Source organism: Rhipicephalus microplus, chromosome 7 (genome assembly GCF_043290135.1).
Source record: "Rhipicephalus microplus isolate Deutch F79 chromosome 7, USDA_Rmic, whole genome shotgun sequence".
Taxonomy (NCBI): Eukaryota; Metazoa; Arthropoda; class Arachnida; order Ixodida; family Ixodidae; genus Rhipicephalus; species Rhipicephalus microplus.
The window spans coordinates 46,384,564-46,411,669 of NC_134706.1; the positions used below are offsets into that span (position 1 = coordinate 46,384,564).

Here is a 27,106-nt window from a genome sequence, read left to right on the forward strand (position 1 = left end):
TTTACGGTGCGATCGCCGACGATCATGCTCCGCCTCGTTCGGCGCTCGCCTTGTAGTTAGTCATTGACAGCTGCGGTCGCAAGGTGCAGAAGACTGTTATACATCCCAGCAGCCTTCATTTTTTAATGAAACACATTCTTTGCCTCGCCGGTGGTCGGTGCTAGCTTGCAGAGCTCGCCACGGCGGCCGGTGCGCATTGCGAGCTCGATACGGTGCCGGCTTGATACCGACGGCATAGCGAGGCCTTCTTACCACTTAGATGTTACAGCCGGTGAAATACCGGTGACACTCCGAGAAGCCACTATCGGCAGAGACGGGGCGAGCACGTCGCCGGCGCAACTCTCAGACCGCTTGCCGGCCAGCCTGCCGTAGTCGAGCGAAGCCTACTTCAGACCGCTTTGAAGTTTTTGACGGTGAAACTCCAGGAGCAGCCGCTGACGACCGTAACAGCTTACTTTTGCTACCATTAATTCATTCTTCGAAGTTTTTTGTTACTCGGCCCTTTGAAGCGCGGCATTCACGGCGTTTCTTTGAGGAATCGGACCGATGTGCGGCGTGGTTTAACGGTGCGAAATATATTGAAATGTTCGCAGTAAGTACCAACAGGTCGTTGCAACTCTTCGCTGCACTGATAATTTTGTTGCCTGTTGACAGATGTTCACACGGTTAGCCACACAAAGCACATGTGTTTCACACCGACGTGCAAACATATGCCCGTGTACACACACACACACACACACACACACACACACACACACACACTTACACGTCACGCCCAATGAGGGTTTTTAAAGCTTCTATAGGGAGTTTGTAACCACGTGACCTGAAACTCCCTGGGGAGTTTAACAAGGTCATGTCGTTCAAAAACTCTGTGATTAAGCAGGGGGCGTTTTACGATGACATGTGCCGAGTTCACTCCCTAGCAGGGAGTAAATAATTGGGGAAGGGGGGTTTTGTGGCTCATGTGCTGGAGAAACTCCCATCTTGGCTAACTTTTGCTTACAGTGAGATGTTAGGAATGGCGATATTACCCGAATTGTGACCCAAGTGGCCTTACGCCACGTGACGTCTTCGTGGAATTGATTTCATTGATTCGTGGGGTTTAATGTCCCAAAAAAAACATATGATTATGAGAGATACCATAGTGGAGGGTTCCGCAAATTTTGACCACCCGTGGTTTTTTATTGTGCACCCAAATCTGAGCACACGGGCCTACAACATTCCCGCCTCCATCGGAAATGTTGCCGCCGCAGCCGAAATTTGATCCCGCGACCTGTGGGTCAGCAGTCGAGTACCTTAGCCACTAGACCACCGCGGCGGGGCGTCTTCGTTGAACCATGAGCACCCGATATGACAGTCACTGCGCAAAACCGAATTCAGAAAATCTTGTTGTGCTAACCTCGCAGACAACCGAAACGCCACACAAGCTCTTCATTAGCTTGCATAAGCTGAGTTGTTTCTATTCCAAGTTGTCATTTCTCATCTCTTTCTACTCATCCGAATTATCACTCCTGTTAAACTGCGATATCTTTCTCACTACGTTCGTTCGATGCCTAAGCGTGCGCAGCGTTCTCCTTAACGGTGGAGGGGAGGGGGGAGGAGCAGAGCAAGCTTGTTTCACAGCCCCCCTCCTTATAGAGCCAGTTCATTGGGCAGATTTCGTACCCCCCACCGTTGCCTCTTAGGCGACGAGGAGGGGCAGCCACCACGCACTGTCCCTTCCTTCCTCCCGTTGGTACGTTAATGACTCCATAGTGTTTTCCCTCACCGATCTCCCAGCCGGAAGCGGAGGCAGTATTTTTCTACTGGGTGGAGGGGCAGTCAGAGTAAGTTCATTCAAGGAGGGGGGATGAAAGGCGGTGACAATAGGCGTTGTGTTAGAAATATGTTTGCTGTTGGGGGAGTGTTAAAGGGGGGCTGAGGAAAATTCCGAAATGAGGGCTTCAGCTTCCCGTGCTTCCCCCCCTCTCCCTCAACGCCACTCCTGCTTCCAGCCTTCTATTGCTTGTTTACACCTCAGAATGTTTAGGCACTGCGCCGTGCTCCCGACCGGGTTGCAGAAATTAGGTGTCTTTTCTCATCTTCTAACCACTACCACCACCACCAGAATGTTTTACCATATGAAAATACCTTTGAAACGCAATATTTCGACGACTATGACTAGTACTGCTAGCCCTGTTCACAAGGAAAGCAAGATGAATGCGGGTGTCAGCGCCCCATAGTCGCCGATCAACGAGGCGGCGGTGAATTGCAGTGGTGTACACTGGCATTCAATAGATGGCGACAAAGAGGTTATATAAACGTTGATTGCGACAGCCTGAACCTCACGGAAATGGCACTAGCGTCTGCTTGCAGAGGCGCCAGGAAATTCTGTTTATATGCATTCAAGTTCCATAGATGGCGCGAGCCCGAGTTTAAAGCAACGAAATGCGTTGTTAGTGTGCCTCCTAAAATAACGACACCATGTGTAACAGTCTGGCGAGAAAGATCTGCGCCGACGCAAATTATATTCGAAAACACCCAAAGAAATCACTTCACACTGAGAGAAGAGATCACTCTGGCGAATACTTGAGCATGTACGATGTCTCGTAGATGCGCCTGAGCAGCGGATACGCCCGTCCGCACTGGCCTCGGACATCATCGAGGTCGACGTCGACCACAGCGACGCACAGAAGGTTCCAGTGACGCAGAACCTTGGCGGTCTTTTCGAAAACGGTGAACTGGTCCTCGTACGACACCCACGTGTAGTTCTCGGAGCTGTAGGCAACGTCGTCTTCTATGTTCTTGACACGGTCGGGCGCGTCGGTGCATACATCCGAGAAGGAGGCCTTCCCAGGGCGTCCTGGCATCACGGGGTCACCTATGTCACACTTCGATGGAGATCTGGGCCATATAAAAAGTACATACCTGATTGTATAAAAACAGTATTAGCAGTGCAGTCTTATTATAAATCATTTGTGGCATCAGGGAAATATCAAGAAAAAGATTAGATAAGATGCCCCAGGAGTGGTGTTCAGTGCTTTCAATTAGGCTCGTAGTAAAGACGCTGTTGCAGACAGTTAACTCGGCAGGTAAGTGCCAGATAAAGCAGCAATATGTCAAGAAACTCCTGGCAAGCATAGTAATGCATAATATGGTTAAGCAAAAGGGCGCGAAAGGAAGGGAAATGTTAGTGATGAAGTGAGGGTTAAAAGAATAAAAGGGGGGGCCGAAGGCAGTATAGTAGAGGCCATTGAATGTAGGCGACATGATCAAAAATACAGGAGAAATCTGTAGAAAGAGACAAAGAAACATAAGGAGAGCGAAGATGGTCAAGAAACATAAAAAAGAACTGAATGAGCGCGTGAGGGGGTGGGGTCGGTTAATCACCAGCTCAACTTGCAATACCCTAACGCAATACTTCACTGCACTCACACATGTCCATGTATAATATCAAATAGGCTGAGTTTGGTGGCTTAAAATTCCAGTTTTAGAATATTAGCATTAGGTTTTATTAAAAAAGACAGTTCAAGGAAATATGGCATGCCGAATTTAGCTGCCACTTGTGAATCAAGCTGTTCTCAAGTCATTCAGCAAAGTATAGAATATATGTTTCAGAATTTATATTAGGCGAGATTATTTTACAGTGCTTTTCTGCGACCAAGGCTTTTACAGCATCAAAATAAAGGCAAATGTTATTTTATTATTTGTTTTCAGAATCAAGGATCAACAGCATTTGTTTTTAGCAACTCATACTTCCTTACCACACAAAAACTAAACGTCTCGCGATGAACAAGCATTACTGCGTTAATAAAGAATGATTACGGCGCACTTCTATCCTAGTACTGATAAGTATCTCTCTTGCGCCTGTCAGTTATGTTCTTAAGTATGCGTAAAGCATGCGTCTACTTTCCGTTGTTCGAGGTAAATCAACTTGCGCACTACCACATAATATGAGATATCAGTAAACAGACACAAGCTACTTTCTATTTATTTCTATCCTACTTTCTTAGTAGATGTGCCAACAAATGTTGCAAGAATGTCTGCCAAGTAGCCCGAACCATCGTTTTATAATAACATATAGGGTTTAGCGTCTCAAAACCGCAACATCACTATTTTGAGCGCCGTAGTGGAGTGCTCTGGAAATTTTGAGCATCTGGCATTCTTTACCGTGAGATGACATCACACAGTGCATATAGGCCTAAACCATTTGATCTACACCAGAATGCAATCGTAACGGCCATAGACAAACCCGCCCCCTTCAGTTTCCCTGCTGAGAACCATAGCCCCTGACCCGCCATGAAGGGCAGTCGCCAAAATTAGTAATGCTCTGTTGTCAGTCACGTGGAAGAAAAATTTCGTATACTCTATAACAAAGACGCTCATGTGTAGAAAATGGCTTACTTAAGCGTGAAAACGGTTCCCGAAAGGGCGATTGTGAAACATGTCTTCTTCCCCAGGTTGTCTTCCAGTCCTTCGAGGCGACCCATGATCGTGCGGTGGTTGGGGCGACGGCGCGCCGAGCCGGCGTAGTCAAGCGGTGCAGCCAGCTGCGTCGTCACGGAGGTCTTGTCCAGGAGATTGTGGGTCTTCACGAGGACGCGGTCCATGGTGAGGGACAGCTCCTCGTGCAGGAGAACCGTCGCCGCGTACGGCATCATGGCGGACAGGGTGCGGTTTCCCCAACGTGGATCCGCCTTGGCCGAGGCGAAGAGGGAGGCGGCATCGCTGGAGGCGTCCGCATCTCTGAAAAAGGCGTCGTCGGCGAAGTCGAAGTTGACGCCGTCAACGACGCGGTGACGCTCTAGCCAGGCAAATAGGGAGCCAAACAACTTCTCTTGTCCACCCAGCATTTTCTTCGCCGCATATTCCCCGACGAAGATGTTGACGACGATCTTCCAGTGAGGGTAAAAGACGTTGCGCACTTGGTCGAGGTGGTAAATTATGGCGTCGTCCGTGGCGTCAGCCAGGGGTTGAAGCGTGGCATTGTCCAAGGTAACCCCGTTGTACACGATCTCATTGCAGTAGAAGCCCGGGAACTGGCGAAGTATCAATGTGTCTGGAGGTGGTCTTTACAAAGAGAACAAGGTACGAATTTGAGAGATATTCGATCCTTACAAAAAACGTAATAATGTTATAGACCGTCAAAAAGTCGTGTAAAGAGAGCGATTGTGCAACAGCAAATATAGAGGCACCCTTTCTAGCTAACCTGTACCCACTGGTAGTTTATGAAATTTCCGCTTACATCACCACAGTCGCGCTTCTACGATCACTCCAACGTCATGAAACGGCGTATACATACGCGCAATCGACTAGTGCAACATCGAAAGCCGCATTGTTGTCCTATATCAGGCACCTGGCTTTTCGCGCACCCTGCAGAATGAAATCTGCAACTCATAACAAGCACGCTTGAGAAACACAGAATCACACCTGAGAAATCCCTCGCGGTTGAGGAAGCAGAGGATGGGCCTGGGGCTCGGCATGTACGCGCGCCACTCTTCGGCCATCTGATGATCAAGCTTATCGATGGGGTCCGGCCACAGCACCGTCGTCGATGCTTCTGAGGTGACCACATGCTGGCGCTTGGCACCGCGAAACGAGGCGACGCCAACGCTGGCGACGACGACGCACGTGATCAGAACTACAATGGCGCCTAGCGTGTTGACCTGCAAAAAGCCAAAGGGAAGCGAATGTGCAGCCACCACACTTCCAAAATCCCGTCTTGCAAGGAACGACTGCGCCTGGTGGTGTGTGACAAATGAAAGGGGTACTACGAAGGACATGTGGAAATAGGTCATGCTTCAGCAGCAGCCCCAACCTTGTGTGCTATGTCGAATGCCATAGACAGCGAAATCTGGCAGAAGTGGCTGCAGGAGCTGCAGGGCATGGCGATTCCATTAGTATAAGAATAATGCGCAGTACAGCGGTTTCCATGAGCTCTTTTTCGGGTTCCATGTGACTTCTGTTAACCTCCAGCAACTTTGTCTAGAAACGACGTTCATCGATCTGTTTACCGGTATCGCCGTCTTGACCATTTCACTCAGAGGTTTGAATGAGCTTTACAGGCTCACAACAGACCACTGTCCTTCTCTTTCCACATAATAAAACATAAAACACAAAAAGCAAAGCCGTACATACCACCAAACAATGCCATTCGTATACGCATTAAAAGCCGCAAGCATGACTGACCAAGTGCATTGTTCTAATGATGGCTGAACGATCTTGGTGGTACAGTGCTCTCTTGTCAGTATATTAAAAAACCGTAGAACTAAGCGAAACGTCATACAATTCTACCCCAAATCTCGCTCGCTCTCTGAATACTCTATCAACGTACCTCTTTTCTGGGACTGCTTTTCGATATCAGTAGAAGTTAAAATAGGGTCAGCCATGAAGCTGAAAAAATTGAATTCTTCGCTTCAATCAAATAAATACCCGAGAGTCGTTAAGTAATAAAAATTAACAAGGGACCCAGGATGACGATTTCGCGCACGCGCAAGAGAATACCGCTTACAACAGATTGTATTCAGCGCTTCCATGTGTAAGTCGATACTCTTGCGTACTGCTCACTGAATCTGCCGCTTCAAAACCTTGTCTTAGCTGCCTGCAGTTCTCCTAACGCTATATGCCCAAAGTTAGGGAGCAAGAAAATTTGGAAAACGGTGCCACACGCCCGTGTTGAGTAGTGCTCGTGTAGCTACATCAGAAGCAGTTGGGCGCAGCACTTGAACGTGAACATAACAAGCATAACTTTAGTTTCTTGAAAATGACAATCTTTTGAGATGGCAATGAATAAAGTAGATTGAAATATAAAACCTAAACGTATGCACTGGTAGTGTGGTTTGTAAGACAAATTATTATTACTTTTAATAATTCCTGGAACCACCTTCCCGGCTCCATCACCCGTGTAACGGACCTAAAGGACTTCAAGCTCGCTGTACTTCATGCTCCGTAAATTTTTTCTTTGTTTTTTGTTTCTGTTTATTTATTTTATTTAAACAGCAATTATGATTGTTTACGCCACCCCTTTCTGTAGTGCATTCGGGCCTTGAAAGTACCTTGAAAAATAAATAAATGAATAATAATAATTTTAACTTCCCGCAATGTCCACCTCATAACGTATGCCTATTTCAGGTGTGCTTGTTTTCCGCTGAAAGCCAATTCCCATCGTTAAGTGTCGCTATATCTTGTTCTTTTATTATCGTATCTACGCAGCTACCCCTACACTGCTCTGTCTGCACAGCCAATCAGTTACCAATTGGGTGCATTTCATTACGATAGCAATTATATGGACACTCTCGGCTGGATTTCACCACCGGCGTAGGCGTCAGCGTCGATGTCATGCGCCGTATATGTATACGTACTATATATATGAAAATGCAAGAAGGAAAAAAAGATTCCGGCGCGTCGAATCGAACGTGGGACCTCCGCGTCGTAAATGCGAGGCGTTAATCACTGAGCCACCGAGGAGTACCTCCATCAACGCTCAAACGGCAAGCTATTTATATCTACCAGTTACCGCTCTTAGCGGCAATCTCGGGGCGAAGGGGGGGGGGGGGGATACCGCGTTTTCAGCATTATCAGCAAGATGGCGCAATGAGCGCGCGCGGCCTAGGGAGCCTTCATGTGCGCGCGTCTCCGTGTTTTAGGGTGGTGCCAGCCTTTGACCCACTACTTGCCGCCACCCGTAAAACACACTGTTGCCAGTCCCGGTTTCCGTGGCAACAGGCGCCATGTTGGTTCTTGTGGCCAGGTGTTCCTGCTCCGTCGCACTGCACCAGCTGCATGTAGGCGCGGGTGTGCAAGCTGCGGTATGAGCTGCGTTTGATTACCCTATAGACGTAGCTTCCGCTATGACACCATGCTCGTGCTAACCACACATAAAAGAACTTTGAAGTGTAAATGCCAGGGTGCTGCGTGCCACAATGCCAAACCATCTGTAGACCTTCCCGCTTCCCGACTTGCTCTAGCCAACGGAAACGCTGGGCTACATAAGTGAGATGAGACTGCTTGGAGGCGACTACTTCTCGCCGTGTTCGTGAGGTGAGTACCCGCTGTGTTGCGAGTGGGTTGAGTATATCACCGTACATTACGTGAAATGGCTGACTTAGCCATACAACGAAAAGCAGTTTGAGCAAAGTAAGCACGACAACTTGCACAGTATAATAATGAATTAGGCTTCGTTCGGCTAGGCTGTGCAAGCGGAGGATGGTTGTGTATGCTTGTTTATCCTTGTAGTCGAAGTGCAGTTCCTCAATCGAATGATATGACTAGTCGAATGTCTGGTCCTGCATGCATTCACTATCTGCACTTTGTCGGTTTCCGAAGCCGTCGCTGCATTCTTCGCGGAAAACGCCAGGCCCATAAGCCACCTACAGACGCTCCCGTTAGCTTCTTCTTTTTCTGGCAGATGTTCGCATTCCTGCAATTTTACCTCGGTCGCTGAGGAAGGGCATTTGGAGAGGTAGCCAGACGAGCCGATGAACGCGTTCCCTGTAGGCGCTTGTCTTGCACAGTTGCAATGCAACTAACTTTTTGTGTAGCTTCCCATGGGGTATTCGTTCTTTGCTTCAATGACACGCGCAACCACACAGAAACTCGCTCAATAATTGCAAACTGGACTTCTCTTTATAACACTGAACGCGACAGATTTACTGTTCGTGTCCGTTCATCCTTCTGTACATCTGTCGGTCCAAACGGAGCAGTATATGTGCACTAAGCAAGTCGGCTGTCAGCCCATAACTCAAATACGCCTTATGAGGTGCATCGTTATTTGTGCCGTCCTTTTGTTTCATAACCAGACACACAGATGATTTGATATCGTAAACTCCGCTTTCATTTAGTGCTTCTAGAGAAAATGTGTATGGACTCCGTATATGTCGTCGGAGCCGTGTATGATTTTTGTCTTATTGCTTTACTCTAGGCCCACTGCGAGTACACAAGCTTCCAGTAAAGGAGGCAGAATGGTTTGAAGACACAAGGCCAGATGCCGTTTGGATGCTGTTTGCAATAAAATCTGACCTGGAAAAACTTGATTTGTCCCTCGTTGCTCCCCTTTGCTTTTCTTTTGGCCTAATATACAGGCTTGTGGGCATAGGGGGAGGGCGGTGTAATGTGATTGAATGCCCTACTTTTTCGGGCAATGCTTACAACTTGTAAGGTTTTGAAGCAGTCATTGTACAGATTCGTTCGCAGGAACTAAACTAGCTGTAGGAAATTATATTACAGAGAAACGAAATGTTTAGGGTATGAGAAACAGGCTAGCTGAGCTATTCGGTTTACAGAGAACATAGCGAGCTACCCGGTTGCTTGTTCTGCCTTCCCTGTCGTTACGAGTTCCATCATATAAACACCACGGTTTCGAGCCTTGCACTAAGAGGCCTTCGAGGTATTTGCAGTGCTAAGGTGAATATGCTTCATGAATGGCGCGCAGACATTGAAGTCCATTCATAGTGACATCGAGGTTCTCCCCCTCGCAAATATAGGCTCCCTGAATAACATCACTCCGCCAATGCGGTGAGTCTACCAAGTGGGAGAAAACTGTTTCAACAGTATTTTATACAAACTCGAGTCCCGAACATGTCTTTCCTGTTCTACCAAACCACGGCTAACTTCAGAAAACATCCCTTCAGCCTTCAGCATTTGCTATACAAAAAAAAAGAACTTTTCGTTGAAACCCACGCTGCCGTCAATGTAAATGAGCGACCACTCAGAACCAACATGGTGGCCCGTCAAGTATGCGGACCGTATTAGCCAGTTGTAAGCATTCATGATCAGAGTTGTCACCACCCTAAAACACGGAGACGCGCGCACATGAAGGCTCCCTAGCGCAGCCGCTCTCACCTCTCACGCGTACTTTGGCCCGCGGAGAAAAGGGGAGTGAACGATCTCTCGCACGCCCTTATCTCCCAGTGGGGAGGATCATACGTCTTGGCTGGCGTTAGGCTTGCACTGAAGATTCTGTTGTTGTTACGGGGTGCAAAAATGTCACTGCAATCGTTGCACAACCTCCATGTGCGAAAAGGGCGTGCTTTTCAGACACAGCGAAGTAACAACTGAGACGCTTATTCGCGTTTATCTGTACTTGCGCGTACGTTTCATGCGTAATTTGTGCGTGAGAAACGTGGGGCACGGTTCGATATGCTTGCCATTCTGCGCGTCAGCTTCCGATTCGGTGCCATCGCGTTCATTGCTTCGCCTTTGTGGAAATGCTATGACTTTTTCTTTTTAATTTTTAATAAACATCAGTACACTATATGTTATGAAGCTCTGAAGGAGCGTACTTTGTGCCTTCTTTAATCCGGACTCTCAAGTGAGCATGCACATTCCAGTATGTCTGGAGTGTACACTTGGAATCACGGATGTATGTTAAGAAAGCTTCAGGGACAATATATCTGTTCATTTAAGCTGGCTTGAATTTAAATAGCCTCTACGCCTGTTATTATCAAACAAGCTCTTCAGTTTTAATACAGTACTTAGAAGTGAGACCCTGTTTCTGAATACTTTTCAAAGGGAGTCTGCGATTACCACAGTGGATAAATGCTGAGCGCGTCCACTTAAATTGAGCTAGTCGCGTTAAATGTGATCACCGAGCGTTCTCACCAGAAAGTTGGGAACCAGAACCTTTTCGCCCTTGTTGGCCACCTCGAAGTCCAAAGCAGTGCCGTAGTTCTCGAAATACATCGGGTCCCGCATGTTTACACCTGGATCGCCGGTGAAAATCAAATGCTGTTGATGGCGAGAATAACGGCCGAGTTCGTCTTCCTCTTTATCTGAGCACTCAGGGGCTACATACGCGCGCCACGCGCAGTTTTCATGATGATGGCCCGTGTTCAGTACAAAAAAAAAGAAGAAGTGGTAGAAAAGGACACGCAGCAGGGGGTTAGTCATTCCAGTATAGCATATTTGCTACTCTACCCGTGGGAATGGAAAGGAGAGGTATCGGGCACAAAAAAAAAAAAATCACCGGAGGAAATGATGATTGGTGGGGCGAAGCGTTCGTCAGTCCATCCGTGCTTTCGTCCGCCTATTCCTGCTTGCTTCCGTCCATCCATGCGTCCATCCGTGCGCCCGTCTATATGTCCGTCTATCCGTGTGACCGATGGTGCATCCATCCCTCCATGCGTCTGTCCGTGTGTCCATTTTTACATCTGTCCATCCATCCGTCCGTCCATGCGGCCGTCCCTCTGTCTGTCTGTCCATCCACCCGTCCGTCAATGCGTCCGCCTTTCTGTCTGTCTGCGCGTTGATATGTCCATCCGTACGTCTATCTAATGAACACTTCAAGTACAGCCATCTCGCATCTTTTCATCATGTATTTTTCATATACAAGTGCCGCCATCCAGCGGACATTCAAGGGACTGCTCTTTCGAGTGTGCGCCACCGGTGGCTTCATACACCATCGGAGGACGGACAGACCCACAACCTAAGGAGCTTCAACCCTAAAAATATGCCACGCACATGGCGGCAAAAGAATCTTCAGCAAAACATAAGATTTCCTGAAATTGCACAACCATTGCAGTGGAATTTTTATACCTATAGTTTGCATAATAGCAGCCATTATGCCTCTGCTCTAACACGAGCTTCTCTCGTCCTCAGAGTGGGGGAACTTAACGTCATTAGAGCTGCCCTCCAGATGAGCGCAGCAGGCTAAAAAAGAGGAAGTCCAATGCTTGTGTGGCCACGCAAAAGTTTTTCAGTTCCTTTCAATACATTTCAATACTAATATACCATAAATAATTTTGCTGTAGTAACTATTTCTTCCTTATACGAGAAGTATTTCAAAAAATTCAAAAGAAATTCACCTAACACTCGGCCAATACCCTGCATTGGGTAAGAGTCATGAAAAGAGGTGAAGAAGAAGCAGTCTTGAATGTTGTGTAGCACTTATATCGTTTGAACCTTTGAATGGAAAGTGTGCCGAGCCCCCTAATTGGTATGAGCCAGAAGTTATTAGGAGAGAAAATAAAACAAAGGCAGAATGGTCTCATCTGGTAAAGTTCTTATGCATTACCGCTCAGTGAGACTGAAGTAACTTACGTTAATTTGCGTTTTTTTCTGCCTTCTGCCTTATATTTATTATATATTGTCGTTATTTTTTAATTGTACAACCGATCTTTTATTGCGCAATTCTGTGTCAGTGTCGGCCGCGATAATCATGAGTACAACAGCGGTCCTCTTGATGAGGTAATTTTTCTGCATAGACATGATTAGTTATGTTACTTAAAAGATGAAATCTTGAATGCGCGCGTTACACTTCCACGTAGAGTAACGTTGCGTTGGTTCGTGAGAATGGTAGCACCCACTTCTTAACGTGAATTCAAATGATATTCACGCAAATAAATCGTCAACGCTACTTTTTACTAACACGGCACGTTTTCTGTACCGGCCGAACACTAGTACAGTCTTTACACTTAAAGCCATCACCCTTGTTTAAACGTTCTTCTTTTTCGCGTCTTTTTTTCTGTACTGAGAAGAATACCTTAGCAAGGATTAGTATGAAAGATTTCCGGTTTAAGGGCAGCCAGACACTTTGTAGAAAACAAAGAAGAAGAAGCTACTTCGTACTGGTGTCTGCGGTGGGGTTCTCCGAAGAAACGCCGCGGCCAACCGGTGGGTGGTTGATTTCGCTTATTTACTATGACCGCTGCTTCACATTACCTTGACGCATTCCATTATTTTCTCGCTCCACACTTTGTCGCTATAGCTGAAAGGCAATCAGTCCGATGTGACTGCGCAACTAGCATGATGGACGACCAGACAAAAGATGTACTACATGCCTTGCGATTTCTACGCGATAACGTTAAATAGCTTGTTGCGCGAAAAAAAATCCGTGTCGGCGTCCTTGGTTGCGAGCTGAAAGTCCTCGTGGTCCGCGAAGGAAAAGTGGTAATAGATGCAAACATGGCTCTGAGCTGGAATCTAAGCCATGACTTCTGCGTGGGAAGCAGGCATTCTATAAAAAAAAAAACGCAGTACTCCTTAGAACTGTTTCAAAAACAAAAAGAGAAACTAATACAAATGTTATCTACTTTGAGCAGTCGCATGAAAGCATGTGATATCGTGTGGCAAAAGCGAAGAATTGAACCAGGCGTCATACTATGTGGACTCAGCAACGACTTACTTAGTTAAATGCCAACTCATTACAAATCGCTCATATATAACTATTACCATTCGTAACAGCATCACCTAGGCGTACAGCTGCATAAGCGTGCAAACACAGACGTAAGGGGTAGTTGGCGAATTTGCCTAATGTCAAATTGTGACGTAGTAGGCAGCTAGCAACTTTACCTGAACAAGGCACTTTACGATTGCTACGCGCCGCCAACGTTTCCTTTCTCGCCGCCCAGTTGATGCACCCGCCGAGATGCTTGGTAAGCGAATGAGAATGCGATGCGAGTGGCACAATTACTTCATGGCGTTCTACTCTTGTAGGCGGAACTCGAGCGTCTTCCAAGATTTACTATATACCAACCATGTTCCATGCCTAAAGATAATCGATTTCAGCATTACTTTTCACTGTTATTTCGCTGCGAAGTGCGTTGTGGTTTTCTCTCTCCATATCTTACGGCAAATGCAGCCACGGTCCCGGACACGTCACGCGTGTAACGAGGGACCGCCGTTGTAAGACGGACAAAATGGCGATCCTTAACTTGGGCCGGCTGCTACCGCTGACGCTTCTCGTCATGGCTTCAGCGAGCTCGACGAACGAGTATTACGCGCGCTGGGACCACCTAGACACCAGGCCTCTACCTCAGTGGTATGACCAGGCCAAGGTGTGTTATACCGTCAGCACGAGGGTTCTTAGGTGGGCTGGTTGGTTCGTGAACACTATTATATAACAGTGCAAAAAAGAAGAGAGTCATTTAACACATGACATGACTTAGCGCTACCATGGACATACCAAGATACGTGGCAGGAAACACAGCACAAATTGCATTGTTTTATGTGTTGACTGCATCACTTCCCGGGATCTGACGCTTCGGAGAAAACTATAGGGCGTCAGCACTTGGAAAGGAAACCTCACCCTAGGCCTGTACTGTTTAGAACCACATCACAAATACCGCTAGATATCGTGGCGAATCGCGCACCTTTACCCCATGTAGCAGTGAAAGCAGCGTATGTATTCGCACAGAATTGAAAAATAAAACAAAATTATGACTAGGGAAACATTCTGGTTTTCACAAACGCACAATAATGAAATATCTAAAGGAGAATTACTTCGTGTTAATCATAAACGTAGACTGTCGGTATGAACACATATGAAGCCGGGCCCGTATTCGCAAAAAATTCTGTTGAATATTATCCTAAGATATCTATTACCGATATCTATAGAGGCTAAATCAGCCGACCAATGGGGAAAGCCAACTAATTGAAAAGAAATTTTGTCAGTTGGGATGCAGATCTTGCCTAAAGCCACACTCGGCGCTATTGCTGACATCACTCATATCTCCTGTTTCAGGGCAAGCAACCTATAGCCAATACCAATTATAGCCCACCCGTCGGTTTCATTCATTGATAGTACCTTAACATGTACGATACTGAATGTTCCACTGGGCATGCTCATCGCCAGGTTGGTGTGCTCCTCTACTGGGGCGTGTTCTCAGTACCAAGCTTCGGGTCCGAGTGGCTCTGGTACCACTGGAAGGGCCGCCAGAACAGCCTGTTCTCGGACTTCATGCGCGCTAACTACAGGCCCAATGTCACCTATCAAGAGTTTGCCACCGCCTTCACCTGCGAGCTCTACAACGCCGAACGATGGGTAGATCTGCTGGTCAAGTCGGGAGTGAGGTAATTACACGAGCTCGAAAATGGGGTCCCAACAAACAGCGGGACATGTACACAAGTAAGAGGCGTACGACGTGGAGGAGCGCTGAACCTACAACTTTGCTTTATTTAAAACTACATTACGCGTGCGCATTAGCGTTACTCTCCAGGATGCACGGCCCATCAAACTTAGTTTTCTTCTAAGCATGTGAGATATTTTAACATCACAGACAAAGAAGCATCGTGGACATAATAATCGTAACGTTTGACAAAGTCAACTATTTCTAAAACCGTCCACTCATTACTCGCCTTTTCCCAGCGCGAAATGGTCGTGGGATCACACAGCTCAGTTGATTGGCATTCCATGCAGCGTTTGGGGCAAACACGAGAACTTGTTTTCGGGTTCCTGCTTAAAGATGGATCAAGCTCTTGCAACTACTTAGTCATACACCTCACAATCTGCCTAATATACCTTTTGCCACAGACGGTTTTACACTTCTTTTTATGTGTCAATGACGAGCAAACACATTCATACACATGCACACACACAAACGCACACACACAGGAATGCACACACAAATGCACGCACACACATACACACACATGTATATTTCTATGTTATCGTCGCTCAAGAAGTATAAGTGAAGATTTCAGTAGAAAGCTTTAAGTATTAAGGTAATTACTAGCTTTTGTTCCAGGCCCATGGCGTGCCCCACCCCTCCTCCTCATAATTCGGGTCAAGGGAGAAGAAACTTTTTATCAGAAAGAAGAATGAAATGATGTGTTTCTCAACACCTTATAAAACACCTTCTCCCCTCAAAATTTTCATATTTACGGGGTGGTCTATAGTAGCAAGCTATCTGCAAGTCTCATTTCGTGATCGGTCATTTCCACAGGAGTGCCGAACGACTCGTCCACCTTTACATATCCTGCGCAGGTACGCTGTATTCACGGCGAAGCACTTCGAGGGCTACACACTATGGCCTTCAAAGCGTTCGTGGAACTGGAATTCGGTTGACGTCGGACCGAAGCGGGATCTCTTAGGTAACACGACAGCTTGCCTCCTTAATATTCATATAAATAATTAGCAGTCGTGCCTGAGGTATAGTGTCTTACTCGCGAGAAAAAAACAAAAGAGTAACACTTGATGGTTGAGTAATAGGCCTACTCTCGTTTGCAGCATGTAGAGCTCATGTAATTTTTTCTCGTTCTGTATAGTAATCTATCTATCTATCTATCTATCTATCTATATATATATTTATATATATATATATATATATATATATATATATATATATATATATATATATATATATATATATATATATATATATATATATATATATATATATATATATATATATATATATATCTGTCTATCTATCTATTTATCTATCTATCTATCTATCTATTTATCTATCTATCTATCTATCTATCTATCTATCTATCTATCTATCCCTTTCTCTCTCTCGAATTCTTGATGTCACATACGCAGGTGAGTTCGCGAAGGCGTTAAAGACGAGCACTAACATTCGGCTGGGCGTCTACTACTCCCTCTACGAATGGTTCAATCCACTCTTTATGGACGACAGGGAGAACAACTTCAAGACAAACGAGTTCATTCACGTGAGTGCACGAATAAAGTGTTGATTGTGTTTACCTGTACGCCACAACGCTATGACACAGGATCTTTCCGAACTGCAGCTCCCAAAAGGCTATATTGAGGAGCACTCGAAGCAACAGTTGTTGAAAAATAAATTAGTTTGAAACGATGAGAGTAGCGGAGAGGTTATTTCGACAACGCGTCCTGAACTAATACGCATATATGAATAAGAAAATCTTGCATAGAGGCTTCTCTATTATTCATGAATATTCACATCATGATCTTAATGAAAAAAAAAGTTTAAATATATGCCGTCTGTTAATCAAAGAAAACATGTTTATGTTCGTATTGGTTTTTCGAAGGCCATAAAAACAGCAGGCCAAAGTATATAGTAGCGCCGATCAGATTGGACCCCTATAGTTCAACTGTTTCAGATATTATATCAGAGCAGGGCTGTCTGAAGTATGGTAATTGGTGCACTTATTACAAGCGCGTCACACTTTTTTTACTAAATAATGATGTCATCACAAAAACTAAGCACATCATTTATTTACACGTTGCCGCAAGATCCCGAAATGCGGTTATTGCCCTTATGTCGTGTTTCCACAGAACACAACTTTAATTAAATATGCAGCTTTTGCGAAAACTATTATTCGAAAGAATTTTAGGTACTTTGCATACGAAGACGACATACTTCATCTATTTCTGGCAGTATGATTTATCCTGTTACGTGATGTATTGAAGCGAACCACATCTCTCAGAGAAATATTGATGACATAGAGTTTACTGCCCGCTTGCTTTTTTCCATTGTTTTTTTTTACTTGGAAGTCCCCTTGAAATTGCAACCACGACACTGTAGGAGCGTATAACTGCGTTTGAAGGCGTAAACAAGGAAACCGTTATAACCATCACCGTCAGGTAAACAGATTACTGTTGTGTTTTGGGAAAAAGTGGTCAAACGCATCATGACGGTATTTACGTGAGGTTAGCTAAGTTAACCATTACAGGTGACCTATGCTGAATCAGGTGAGGTTTACATACCATCGCTAATGTGTCCCATCGAGTGAGACATTCGCCGATTTGAAAGGCGACTGCAGAACTACTGAATCTCATGTCTCGATCTTTCAAGGAGTTCTTAGAGTCAATTTGATGTTCAGACTGACTTACATGCCTGTTTCCGTCTTCTTAGCCGCAATTTAATGTTCTGGTTCGGGTGCCTGTTTCCGTCGCCGCCTTATTCCTAGAAGTACACAGCCTCTCAACGACAAAGATATATATTCACGACAGTGGCCGGTGCGACTTACCAATGTGGACACGTCGTATATTACGCCAACACGGTCATTCTAAGCTTTGGCGCCTTGCACCCAACTCGCTCCTTCGTCACATTATACTGTGCTTGTGGCGCCATCTATCAAAAGGACGCCAAACGCACCATGCTTTGGTTACGCCTCTCAACACGAGAAGCGCTGGGTTCGTGCGACCAATCGAGGCGCGCCGATCCGTCTCAGCATATCAATACATCAAGCCCTGGGTTCAAATGAAACGCTTTAGTAATGGCTAAATTACGACAGCAGTGGCTTTTTTATGGCTGTGGTTACCATAGACTGCAAGCGCTTCCTAGTATGGCCTTCAGTGTTATCTGCATTACCTCTGGCACTTCCCTCTTTAGGAATGTGATTGATGATTGATATGTGGGGCTTAACGTCCCAAAACCACCATACGACTATGAAAGACGCCATAGTGGAGTGCTCCGGAAATTTCGACCATGAAGGGTTCTTCAACGTGCGCCCGAATCTGAGCACACGGGCCTACAGCATTTTTGTCTCCATCAAAATCCTTAAGGAGTGTTTCTGTATAATTATTTTAAAACTGGTAGTGGCAAATGGTTGCAGAGACGAACTCAACACCTTCGTTTTAGTTGCTTGCCAACACTTGGCTTCTTATCAAAGTTTTATTTCAGTTACGCATTTGCAATACTTGTAATTAATCCACCTGCAGTGTGCGATGTCAATATATATTCGGTAGTCATAGTGCCACATCCTTTATTAGAACCGCAATGTGGTGCGGAGCAAATTTGTGAACCTAAGAGCGTTATAAGTGACACGGGGTGGTGAGCAATACAGCGCACACTTGCCGAGGACATCACACTACACGAGCAGGCTGGTTTGCGCAATTTATAAAGCACACACTAGCGTCTGACTGGAAGCGAGGCAGATATTTAATCGTTGTCTTCGTCACCATCATTTTCAGTTTTCCATTTGGTCCACCTATAGGTTATGCCACTTTGCCACTGGCTTGCCAGTAAAGTGCACAGCCTGTAGTAGGGGCTACCAGAATGGCACCGCCATGCTGATTAAGAACTTCGAAAGCTGCATTCAGCGTCAAATTACTGCGAGACAAGTTACTGTCTATACTGTCTATACAAATTACAAGTTACTGTCTATAGAAATTACTGCGAGCTGACCGCTGCTATATAAGCTCAAGACAATTTAGACATTATATTTAAACTAGTATGACACGTCTTGAATTCGCCAAATACACATTTCAGCTTATTCTGAAGTTGTCTATAGCTTGCAGTGCAAATAGAATAAATTGAAGCTGCGCAATAACAGCCTTCCGTCACTCGGGTTTGCTTATTTTTCACAGTGAATATGTATTTTTCATGTCTTTTTATCTGACATTGCTACAGAAATCCCTGCAAAGTTACTACTTGAATAAAGGTAACCGAGCATACATTACTGGAGATCAACAAAATGAAGTTGCGTTAACATAGTTCGACTGTAGTTCATGTTCAGGTCAAAGGGACTATAGGGGGAGAGGGCGGCTATAAGGTATATGTCGAGGCAGTCGATGGCCTCAGATAATTGCACATAGAAGCCAAGATAGAGTAGGCTCTACCGGCCATGATGGAGAACCAAGGCGGCAACATAAAGCAGAAAGGTTGTGAACAAAAGGGCGTCATTTTACGCATGACAGAACCACTGAGACGTGAGTAAACATATCTTCTTTCTGACAGATAATAAAAACATTAACAGATATGACGGTAATATTGGCCATTAATTGATGGAAATGAAACAGAGTGATAAAAGCTGATAGAATTATATTAACTGCGGTATCATCGCGAACCGTGCAGTTCAAGATATTGCCTGAACTGCACGACCTGGTGTTCAAGTACGAGCCGGAAGTGATTTGGGCAGACGGCGATTGGGAAGCGCCAGACGCGTATTGGGAGAGCCCCAAGTTTCTGGCTTGGCTCTATACGAACAGGTAAGAGGCAAGAGTACAAAATAATGTGGCTCAATAAGCTGCAACAGCTGTTACCGATATGTCCCCATTATCACCTTGCAGAAGTGGCTATCATTTTCAGGCTTCAAACGTAATCGACTGTCTGCCACTCAGTCATTGATTTGGGGGGTTTAACGTCCCAAAACCACCATATGATTATGAGAGACGCCGTAGTGGAGGTCTCCGGAAATTTCGACCACCTGGGGCTCTTTAACGTGCACCCAAATCTGAGCACATGGACCTACAACATTTCAGCCTCCATCGGAAATGCAGCCGCCACAGCCGGGATTTGATCCCGCGACCTGCGGGTCAGCAGCCGAGTACCATAGCCGCTAGACCACCGTGGCGGGGCCTCTGCCACTCAGTCACATTTGCATAACATAGCCCTTGGGTACTCAATAATACGTTGCAATGAAGCAAACAAAGTGAAGTTTTATTTTGTGCAACTTTTAGTAGGCAATCCTTATTGACCGCAAAATGACTATTTCAATATTCTGCAATATACCATATAATGTTCGTAGATATTCATAATCACATTGTGGCTGCATATACATGCAACTTGTTTTTAGACATTTTTTTAGAGTAAAACAAATTAGGAATACTGACGCTGTCTTATAACACGGCACGTCGACAGAATTACCGAACATCGTTATGACTTCACCGAAAGGCTAGACTGCAATTCTATGCAACATATAAGTTTTAAACAGAAACTCTTTTGACACATAGTGCTATTTTTTCTATGCACAATGTATTGGGCACTTTGTTTTGTCACTAGTACAAAAACTGCGTTCCCCCCCCCCGAAAAAAGATAAGTAGCTTCTGGATACGTGGATGGTGCGTCTGACAAGGTTATAGAGAAATTATCGGAGACAAAATCACCATAGGAAACGAAATCGGAGGTACTCTTCCAAGAAGTCGAGCTTGTTTATATGGTACTGCTACCTTGTTTCCTTGTTCGATAGATACATGTTATTTACGAGAACTTGAAACATACTTGAAAATCTTTTTTATATATTGAAACATAGGCAACAATTAGCTTCATTAGATAACCTTGTTCCATGGCAAGATACCTAACTTGAAGCACATCTGTCACTTCGTATTTCGAAACATGTCAATGTGGATACCACTAATACTAAGATAGTTAGAATAGGAACTGTTTCGGGCAGGGTACGTAGCACACACTTATGAATATGTTGTGTCATTATGTTATTCATCGCCTAAAATACATGCCGCGTTGCGTAAACGGGTATAATATTCAACTTAGGTTAGCTGTGTTTTTACATAACCAAACCTTACAAAATGTTAATTTGTGAGAAAAGTCTTCCAGTATTTACTCACAAAACTTCCTCATTATTAAGACTATATTGTTTTGTATATACACTTGCCTACAAGCTACTGCACCATTCCGCACACAATATTGAAAAAGTAATTAAAAGGGGACAAATGCGCTTATACGAAAACTGACTGGTCGATTGATTGATTGATTGATTGATTGATTGATTGATTGATTGATTGATTGATTGATTGATTGATATATATGTGGGGTTTACCGTCCCAAAACCACCATATGATTATGAGAGACGCCATAGTGGAAGGCTCCGAAAATTCGACCACCTGGGGTTCTGTAATGTGCACCCAAATCTGAGTACATGGGCCCACAACATTTCCGCTTCCATTGGAAATGCAGCTGGGATTCGATCCCGCGACCTGCGGGTCAGCAGCCGAGTATCTTAGCCACTAGACCCCCGCGGCGGGGTGCTTATATGGAAGCTGTGTCGCTGAGAAAGCTTAAACTATTTCCATCTGTACGTTTTAAATACTAATGCACATCTTACTCGGGCTATGTCAGGCGTCCTTCGGGATCCATCCACCGTGCGCTCCTATAGCAACAGATGCGGGCACGCGTGCTTATCCTCGCCCCTAGCAACCGGGGCATGTGGTGCAAGAGAGTGTAGGAGAAGGTAGATGAAGTGATTCGCTGCTCTTTCTCTTACCCTTCACTCTCTCCCCCTTGCATCACACTTTTCCGTCCAATCTCAACAACCCTGAAATGCGTGTTCGAGACGCCGTTGTGAAACGCGAACGTTGAGAACGCTGTTTGTTTTATTTACTTCATAGAACTGTTTAACAGTGTACGCTAGCTACTAAAGCGGAAACGCATAGCGCGTTTTTCGCGACAAAAGAACGCCACGTGTGATGACCGGCGCTATCGGCTGCGCGGTGTAAGACAAAATCACAGCTTATCCGCGGAGTGAATGATGATGAGTGGGGCCAAGCGTCCGTGCGTTCAACCGTCCGTGTGTCTTTGCGTCCGTACATGCGTCCATGCGTACGACCAGGTTCGAGATGGCAGACGGCGCACGAGTAACACCGAGACGAAACGTGAGCCATGGCAGCCGAGCTCAGGTGTCTTCAGCGCGCCCGCCGCTGTGCTTTGTCCACGCCCTACCAACGATCCACCACGTACGGCGACTATCTAGCGGGACTGAGAGATGCACTCGTCCTCTACGCATTCAGGCAACACAGCAGCCAGTCCAAGAGTAGCGGCACTTTGGAGAGTAGCGTGATAGTAATGCCATCTAGGGAATGAGACAAGAAATGGGCATTCATTTCTTTTGCCTTCTGTTCTTTCTTGTCTCCTGTTCTCTCGGTTACGCATGACCAGTTACATGGTTAGGCTAAGAGGAGCTTCGCTCCTAAAAAACAAACACTATTCTTCTAACGATGGTTTCTCACGTGTGAAACGCCGTCCTCAACGCACCAGAACGCACTCGTATTTTCTCACGATTCTCTTCGGAGAGGTAGAGCCATATTTTTTTGTTACTGTTTGATTTATGTTTGCTAGTTTTATTTTTCTTTCTACACCCACAAAAACACTTATATGCCTCGTTAATTTTATGCTTTTATGCTGTAATCGTCCCCATAGCTGGATTGTTTTGGGTATTTTTTATGAAATATTATTTTATACGCCCTATTGTGTAGCGGTCTGAAAAGAGCTACATTACTTATGAAACTATAGTAAATAACTGTAATTTGTACACGTGTGATTCTGTCCCCCGCAGCACTGTTCGAGACACAGTGGTCGCAAATGACCGTTGGGGCAAAGGACTTTGGTGCAAACATGGCGACTTCAGGAACTGCAAAGACGGTCACAATCCGAGTAAGTACGCCAACGTGGCTATGGTAAAGAGCAACTGTATTTATGTTTCTTTACACAAGTTTGGCATAAGCTATTGAGAGTAAGAGTAAATTGCTTCAAGCCAATCAACTAATTTAGGCGGAGTGGCCTCATTCCATAGGTTTATGGCTGCAACATTCTCGACACCCTAGAACTCGGTTTGTCTATCTTCCAATACAAAGGGGCGAGTGATTTAGCCATGAAGTGACATTTAAATCACATGAAGCACACCGAAAATATATCGCAGGACAAGATCGTAAAGGCATGACTGTGTCCTCAGGGTAGACAATGAAAAGATAATTTGGTCAACACGCAATACTTTTGAGTGAGGTGCGCTACACGTGAGAAGATAGGGGGAGATTAGACTGGGGTGGGGAGATTAGACGCAGTCTAATCATCCCAAGAAGGCATCAAATCTTTTCGCGGCCTTACTCAGTCGCATCCTGCCACATCAATTTTTTAAATGTAAAGAAAGATGCAGGTTTTAGGGGTGACGCTCCTTAGGGTGTGGGTTGTTGTCTCCTCGGTAAATAGTACATAGTGTGAAGCCAGCTCTACTTTATGAATTGCTCACTAGATGAAGCTGCGTGTCTGTAAGGCAAATTGTATATAAAATCACTAAACGATGGTATGGTATTTCTATAGTTGATGAAAAAGTGGGGGGGGGGGTGTACGGAATGACGGACGGATGGATAGATGGACGGATGGACGTGTGGACAGACGGATGGATGAAGGAACGGAAGGATCGACAGACGGACAATGGACGCTTCGCCTCACTCATCATCATTCACACTGTGGATATATGCTGTAACGTTTTGACAATATTTGTGGTCGTGGAAAACTTATTTTACATTGTAACAACTATTACTTATCCCCTTTGCGCCTAGAAAGCCTAGTGCCAATAGAAGATCATCGTGGGAATCACGCCGCTGCTTCATTTGCATTTGGCATCCAATGCGAAACTTGGTTTCGTTCGAACTCGATCACCTACGGGGAGGGGATTAAATTATTCTCGCACCTCCCCCCCCCCCAAATAGACGGTACAGCAGTCTATAACGATGTAGGCAAGTTAAACACAGACTATACCGACTACATTTTTTTTATGCGTAGTGCCTGTAGAATGCACAAAGTGCTTGAGCAGCTAGTTCTGTGAAACAATATTTGCGTAGCAGGAAGAAAGCACGGGTTCACTCACTTGAAAAGAATGCGTCCAAGTCAACACGGCAGCGTAATTACTACAGCGGTGGGTGTGCAAGCTTAAATCTCGCTAAGTAAAAGTAACACGCACTTGTGAAACGTTCATGATTATGTTATTTCGTGTAAAAGTACTGGTTTTCGTTTTATTGATTTTTTTATTTAAACAAGCATTTTTGTCCAGATAGGAGGGGCATAAAAACATCAAGTAATCTTTACGCTAACATACGTCACATGTCTGTGAAACAGCAGCAAAACCTATAAGATATTTTAACACTCCAATCCCCAAGTGGATGATTTTCCAAGGATACAGCAAAATTGTCAGCCGAAAAAATCTCATGGGCAGTGAATTCCAGTCAATCACTGTTCTTGGAACATAACTGTATTTGTAAGCAATAAGCTCGTGCAAATATGGGTGCCAAGGATGTATCATGTTTGTGGTGAGTATTCCTAGCAGTGGCTGGCTTAACGCAACAAAGTACATTTAGGGCTACTTTCCCTCACCGAAGTTTGTATAAAAACAATTAACTATCAAACTTTCTTCTTGTTCCTAACCAAGGTATTTTGTGTGATCTCATAAACGTGACAGGAGAGTCGAGTCTTCGATACTTGTTCAAAATAAATCTAACCGCCTTTTGTTGTATTTTTTCAAGAAGCATAACATCTTATTTTGGAAAGTGGTCCCTTATGACTGCACCATACTCTTATTTAAACAGAATGAAAGTTTCAGAATTTAAAAGTTCTGTGCTAGAAGGAGAACCTTTTAACTTCCTTTGCAGAAACCATATTTTGCGAAGCGCCTTTGCGCAACTATCTGTTATGTGTGTTGCCCACGTGAGGTTGCTGCTGAGAGTAACGCCTAAATATTTATATTTATCTGTTTTCAATACTGCACTACCATGAAGGGTATAGTTAAAAGTGACGGGAAGTTTTTTCTCGTAACGCGTAACAGAACAGTTTTTTTTTTAGAATTGAGCACCATATTCCACTTATTACACCAGTCATCAATGGCCATAAAAGCTGTCTGTAATACATTTAGATCAGCTGTAGAATATATTTTCAACAAAATGCAGTCGTCTGGATATAATCGAATGCATTTGGGTTAGTTGGGCTAGTTGGGTTAGCTTCATAGTGAAAATTGTGCCTATGCAACACGAAGACACAGCGGAAATGTTCACCAGGACGAGCTTTATATAGTGGCTAAATATCATGCGTCACAAACTAGGCCTGCGTAATAGAATCAACCTTTTATGATGACTTCGTGGTATAGAGCAGAAAAAACACTTAGGTGACCGAAACTGTCCTACAAGTCTTTCTGGCCTTCTTAAATTCAAGCGGGCTACAGTGTCTTTTTTTTTTCGTGTGCAAAGCACAATGAAAGAAGTACACAAGACACTGCATTCAAGGGCGTCACACCACTATGGCGTCTTTGAAATTCCAAACTCGGATCACAGAAAACCGTTGATTTGATCTCGTCTTGAACTTCTACGTTGTGGCAAACGTCCCAGAGGCATTGCGCCTTCTGTATAGAGTTAAAACGGTGTGGCGCTAATGCCGTCTGTAAAACTTCACATAGCATGCGTGCATACGGTCATTGTTATGACGCCTGCGCAAGTGGCTGCTTTTTTTATTCTTCATTATTTCATTTATTTCCTCAAAATCATGGCAGTAATTTTCACACTTTCTTTTATCGAAAACAAATTGCCAGCTTTGGCTGAAGTTGTGCCTATGAGCTTTGCTTGCAACTGACCTCCCGATGACATTGCGAATGCGAAAAAATGAAAGACCTGAACAAAATTGCAGCCTGGTTGCAATAAATGACCGGCTAATTGGGCGATCGCAAAGAAATGTGGGATATGACGGCTCACTGTTCCACGCACCACGCGGGTCAGCAGCGGCACGCGCGCATTTTTGTACAGCTCCGTTTAAAAAATCACCTCTCCGTGCAATGTCAGTGCTTTAGAAGTTAGTTTTTGGTTCTTGCTAACCGTGACTGTGACGATGAAAAGCTACGAAAGCCATGAACGGCAAGGAAACTTTTTTATTGCCCTAAAATGATCTGCAATGCTTTTATGCTGTGCGGGGGTATACTGTCAGTTTGGCTAGCAAATCAGTCAGTACAGAAAACAGTTTTTATTGTATGATACTGAAACGCGCTAGCGAAGATTCGTCAAAGAGGAGGAAGAGACTCGACTGGCTCGCGAGCGACGCTGTTGATCCTTCGCTGAGCTACACCTCTGCATACCCATCTTGTAAATAAACGCGTTCCATCGTCACAATTGTGGTGGAGGTGCTGGGTAAGCTAGCTACTACCAAGTGATACCGGAGAGGCACCGTCCCCTAACGACGGAACCGCTACACGAGCTTCGCCGCAGCCGTCGCCTAGCGGGCTTGGCAAGAAATGAGCTCGGACGGAGACAACCAGCAACCAGCCGCAAGGACGTCACCCTACCACTACAGGGAGCCGCGAACCTTCACAGGGAAACCCGGCGATGACGTGGACGAATGGCTAAGCCACTATCAGCTGGTGAGCCGTTCGAACGGTTGGAATGCGGCTAGCCAGCTGTCTCACGTGGGGCTCTTCCTCGATTTCACGGCGCTGGTATGGTTTGAGAACCATGAAGACACATTGACAACCTGGGACCAGTTTGTGGAGAAAATTAAGAAATGCTTTGGAGACCCAACAACGAAGAAGAAACGTGCCGAGCAGACGTTGTCGCAGAGGGCTCAAGTCACCGGTGAGACATGCAGAACCTACATTGAAGAGATTCTGAAGTTGTGCAAGTCGGTGGATGCCAACATGACGGAAGAAGACAAAGTGGGCCATATACTCAAGGGCATCGCCGATGACGTCTACCACTTCGTCTTTGGCAAGGAGAGCCTGGAATGCGTGGCCGACGTGATTAACCACTGCCGAACCTTCGAGGCTCTTAAAACTCGTCACATCAGATTGAAGTTCGGAAGTCTGGCCAACGTCACGACTGTTGCCACCGTCGATGTCTGCCAGAATTCTATACCTGCCGACCTTTCCTCCACCATTCGTCAGATTGTACGGGAGGAACTGCGTCGCCATGTCTCTGTTCTCATGCAAGCTAGAGACCCCC

The 27,106-nt window shown here is 45.2% G+C and overlaps 2 protein-coding genes across 2 annotated transcripts in view; one reads left to right on the forward strand and one right to left on the reverse strand.

Annotated features, from left to right (window-relative positions):
- Positions 1-2,552: 2,552 nt before the first annotated feature.
- Positions 2,553-10,671, reverse strand: LOC142767760 (uncharacterized). Its single transcript, XM_075869991.1, has 4 exons — positions 10,579-10,671; positions 5,410-5,645; positions 4,384-5,049; positions 2,553-2,883 (listed from the first exon to the last, which is right to left on the reverse strand). The coding sequence occupies exons 1-4, from the start codon at positions 10,669-10,671 to the stop codon at positions 2,553-2,555; spliced, it is 1,326 nt and encodes a 441-aa protein (XP_075726106.1).
- Positions 10,672-13,581: 2,910 nt separating this feature from the next.
- The window catches only part of LOC119179244 (alpha-L-fucosidase), a 43,224-nt gene continuing 29,699 nt past the window's right edge, over positions 13,582-27,106 (forward strand). Inside the window, exons 1-6 of the mRNA XM_075869103.1 lie at positions 13,582-13,751; positions 14,549-14,766; positions 15,680-15,786; positions 16,238-16,368; positions 19,479-19,612; positions 22,693-22,790. Coding sequence (XP_075725218.1) covers positions 13,614-13,751; positions 14,549-14,766; positions 15,680-15,786; positions 16,238-16,368; positions 19,479-19,612; positions 22,693-22,790 — 826 coding nt within the window. The 5' untranslated portion in view covers positions 13,582-13,613. The remainder of the gene's footprint in view (positions 13,752-14,548; positions 14,767-15,679; positions 15,787-16,237; positions 16,369-19,478; positions 19,613-22,692; positions 22,791-27,106) is intronic.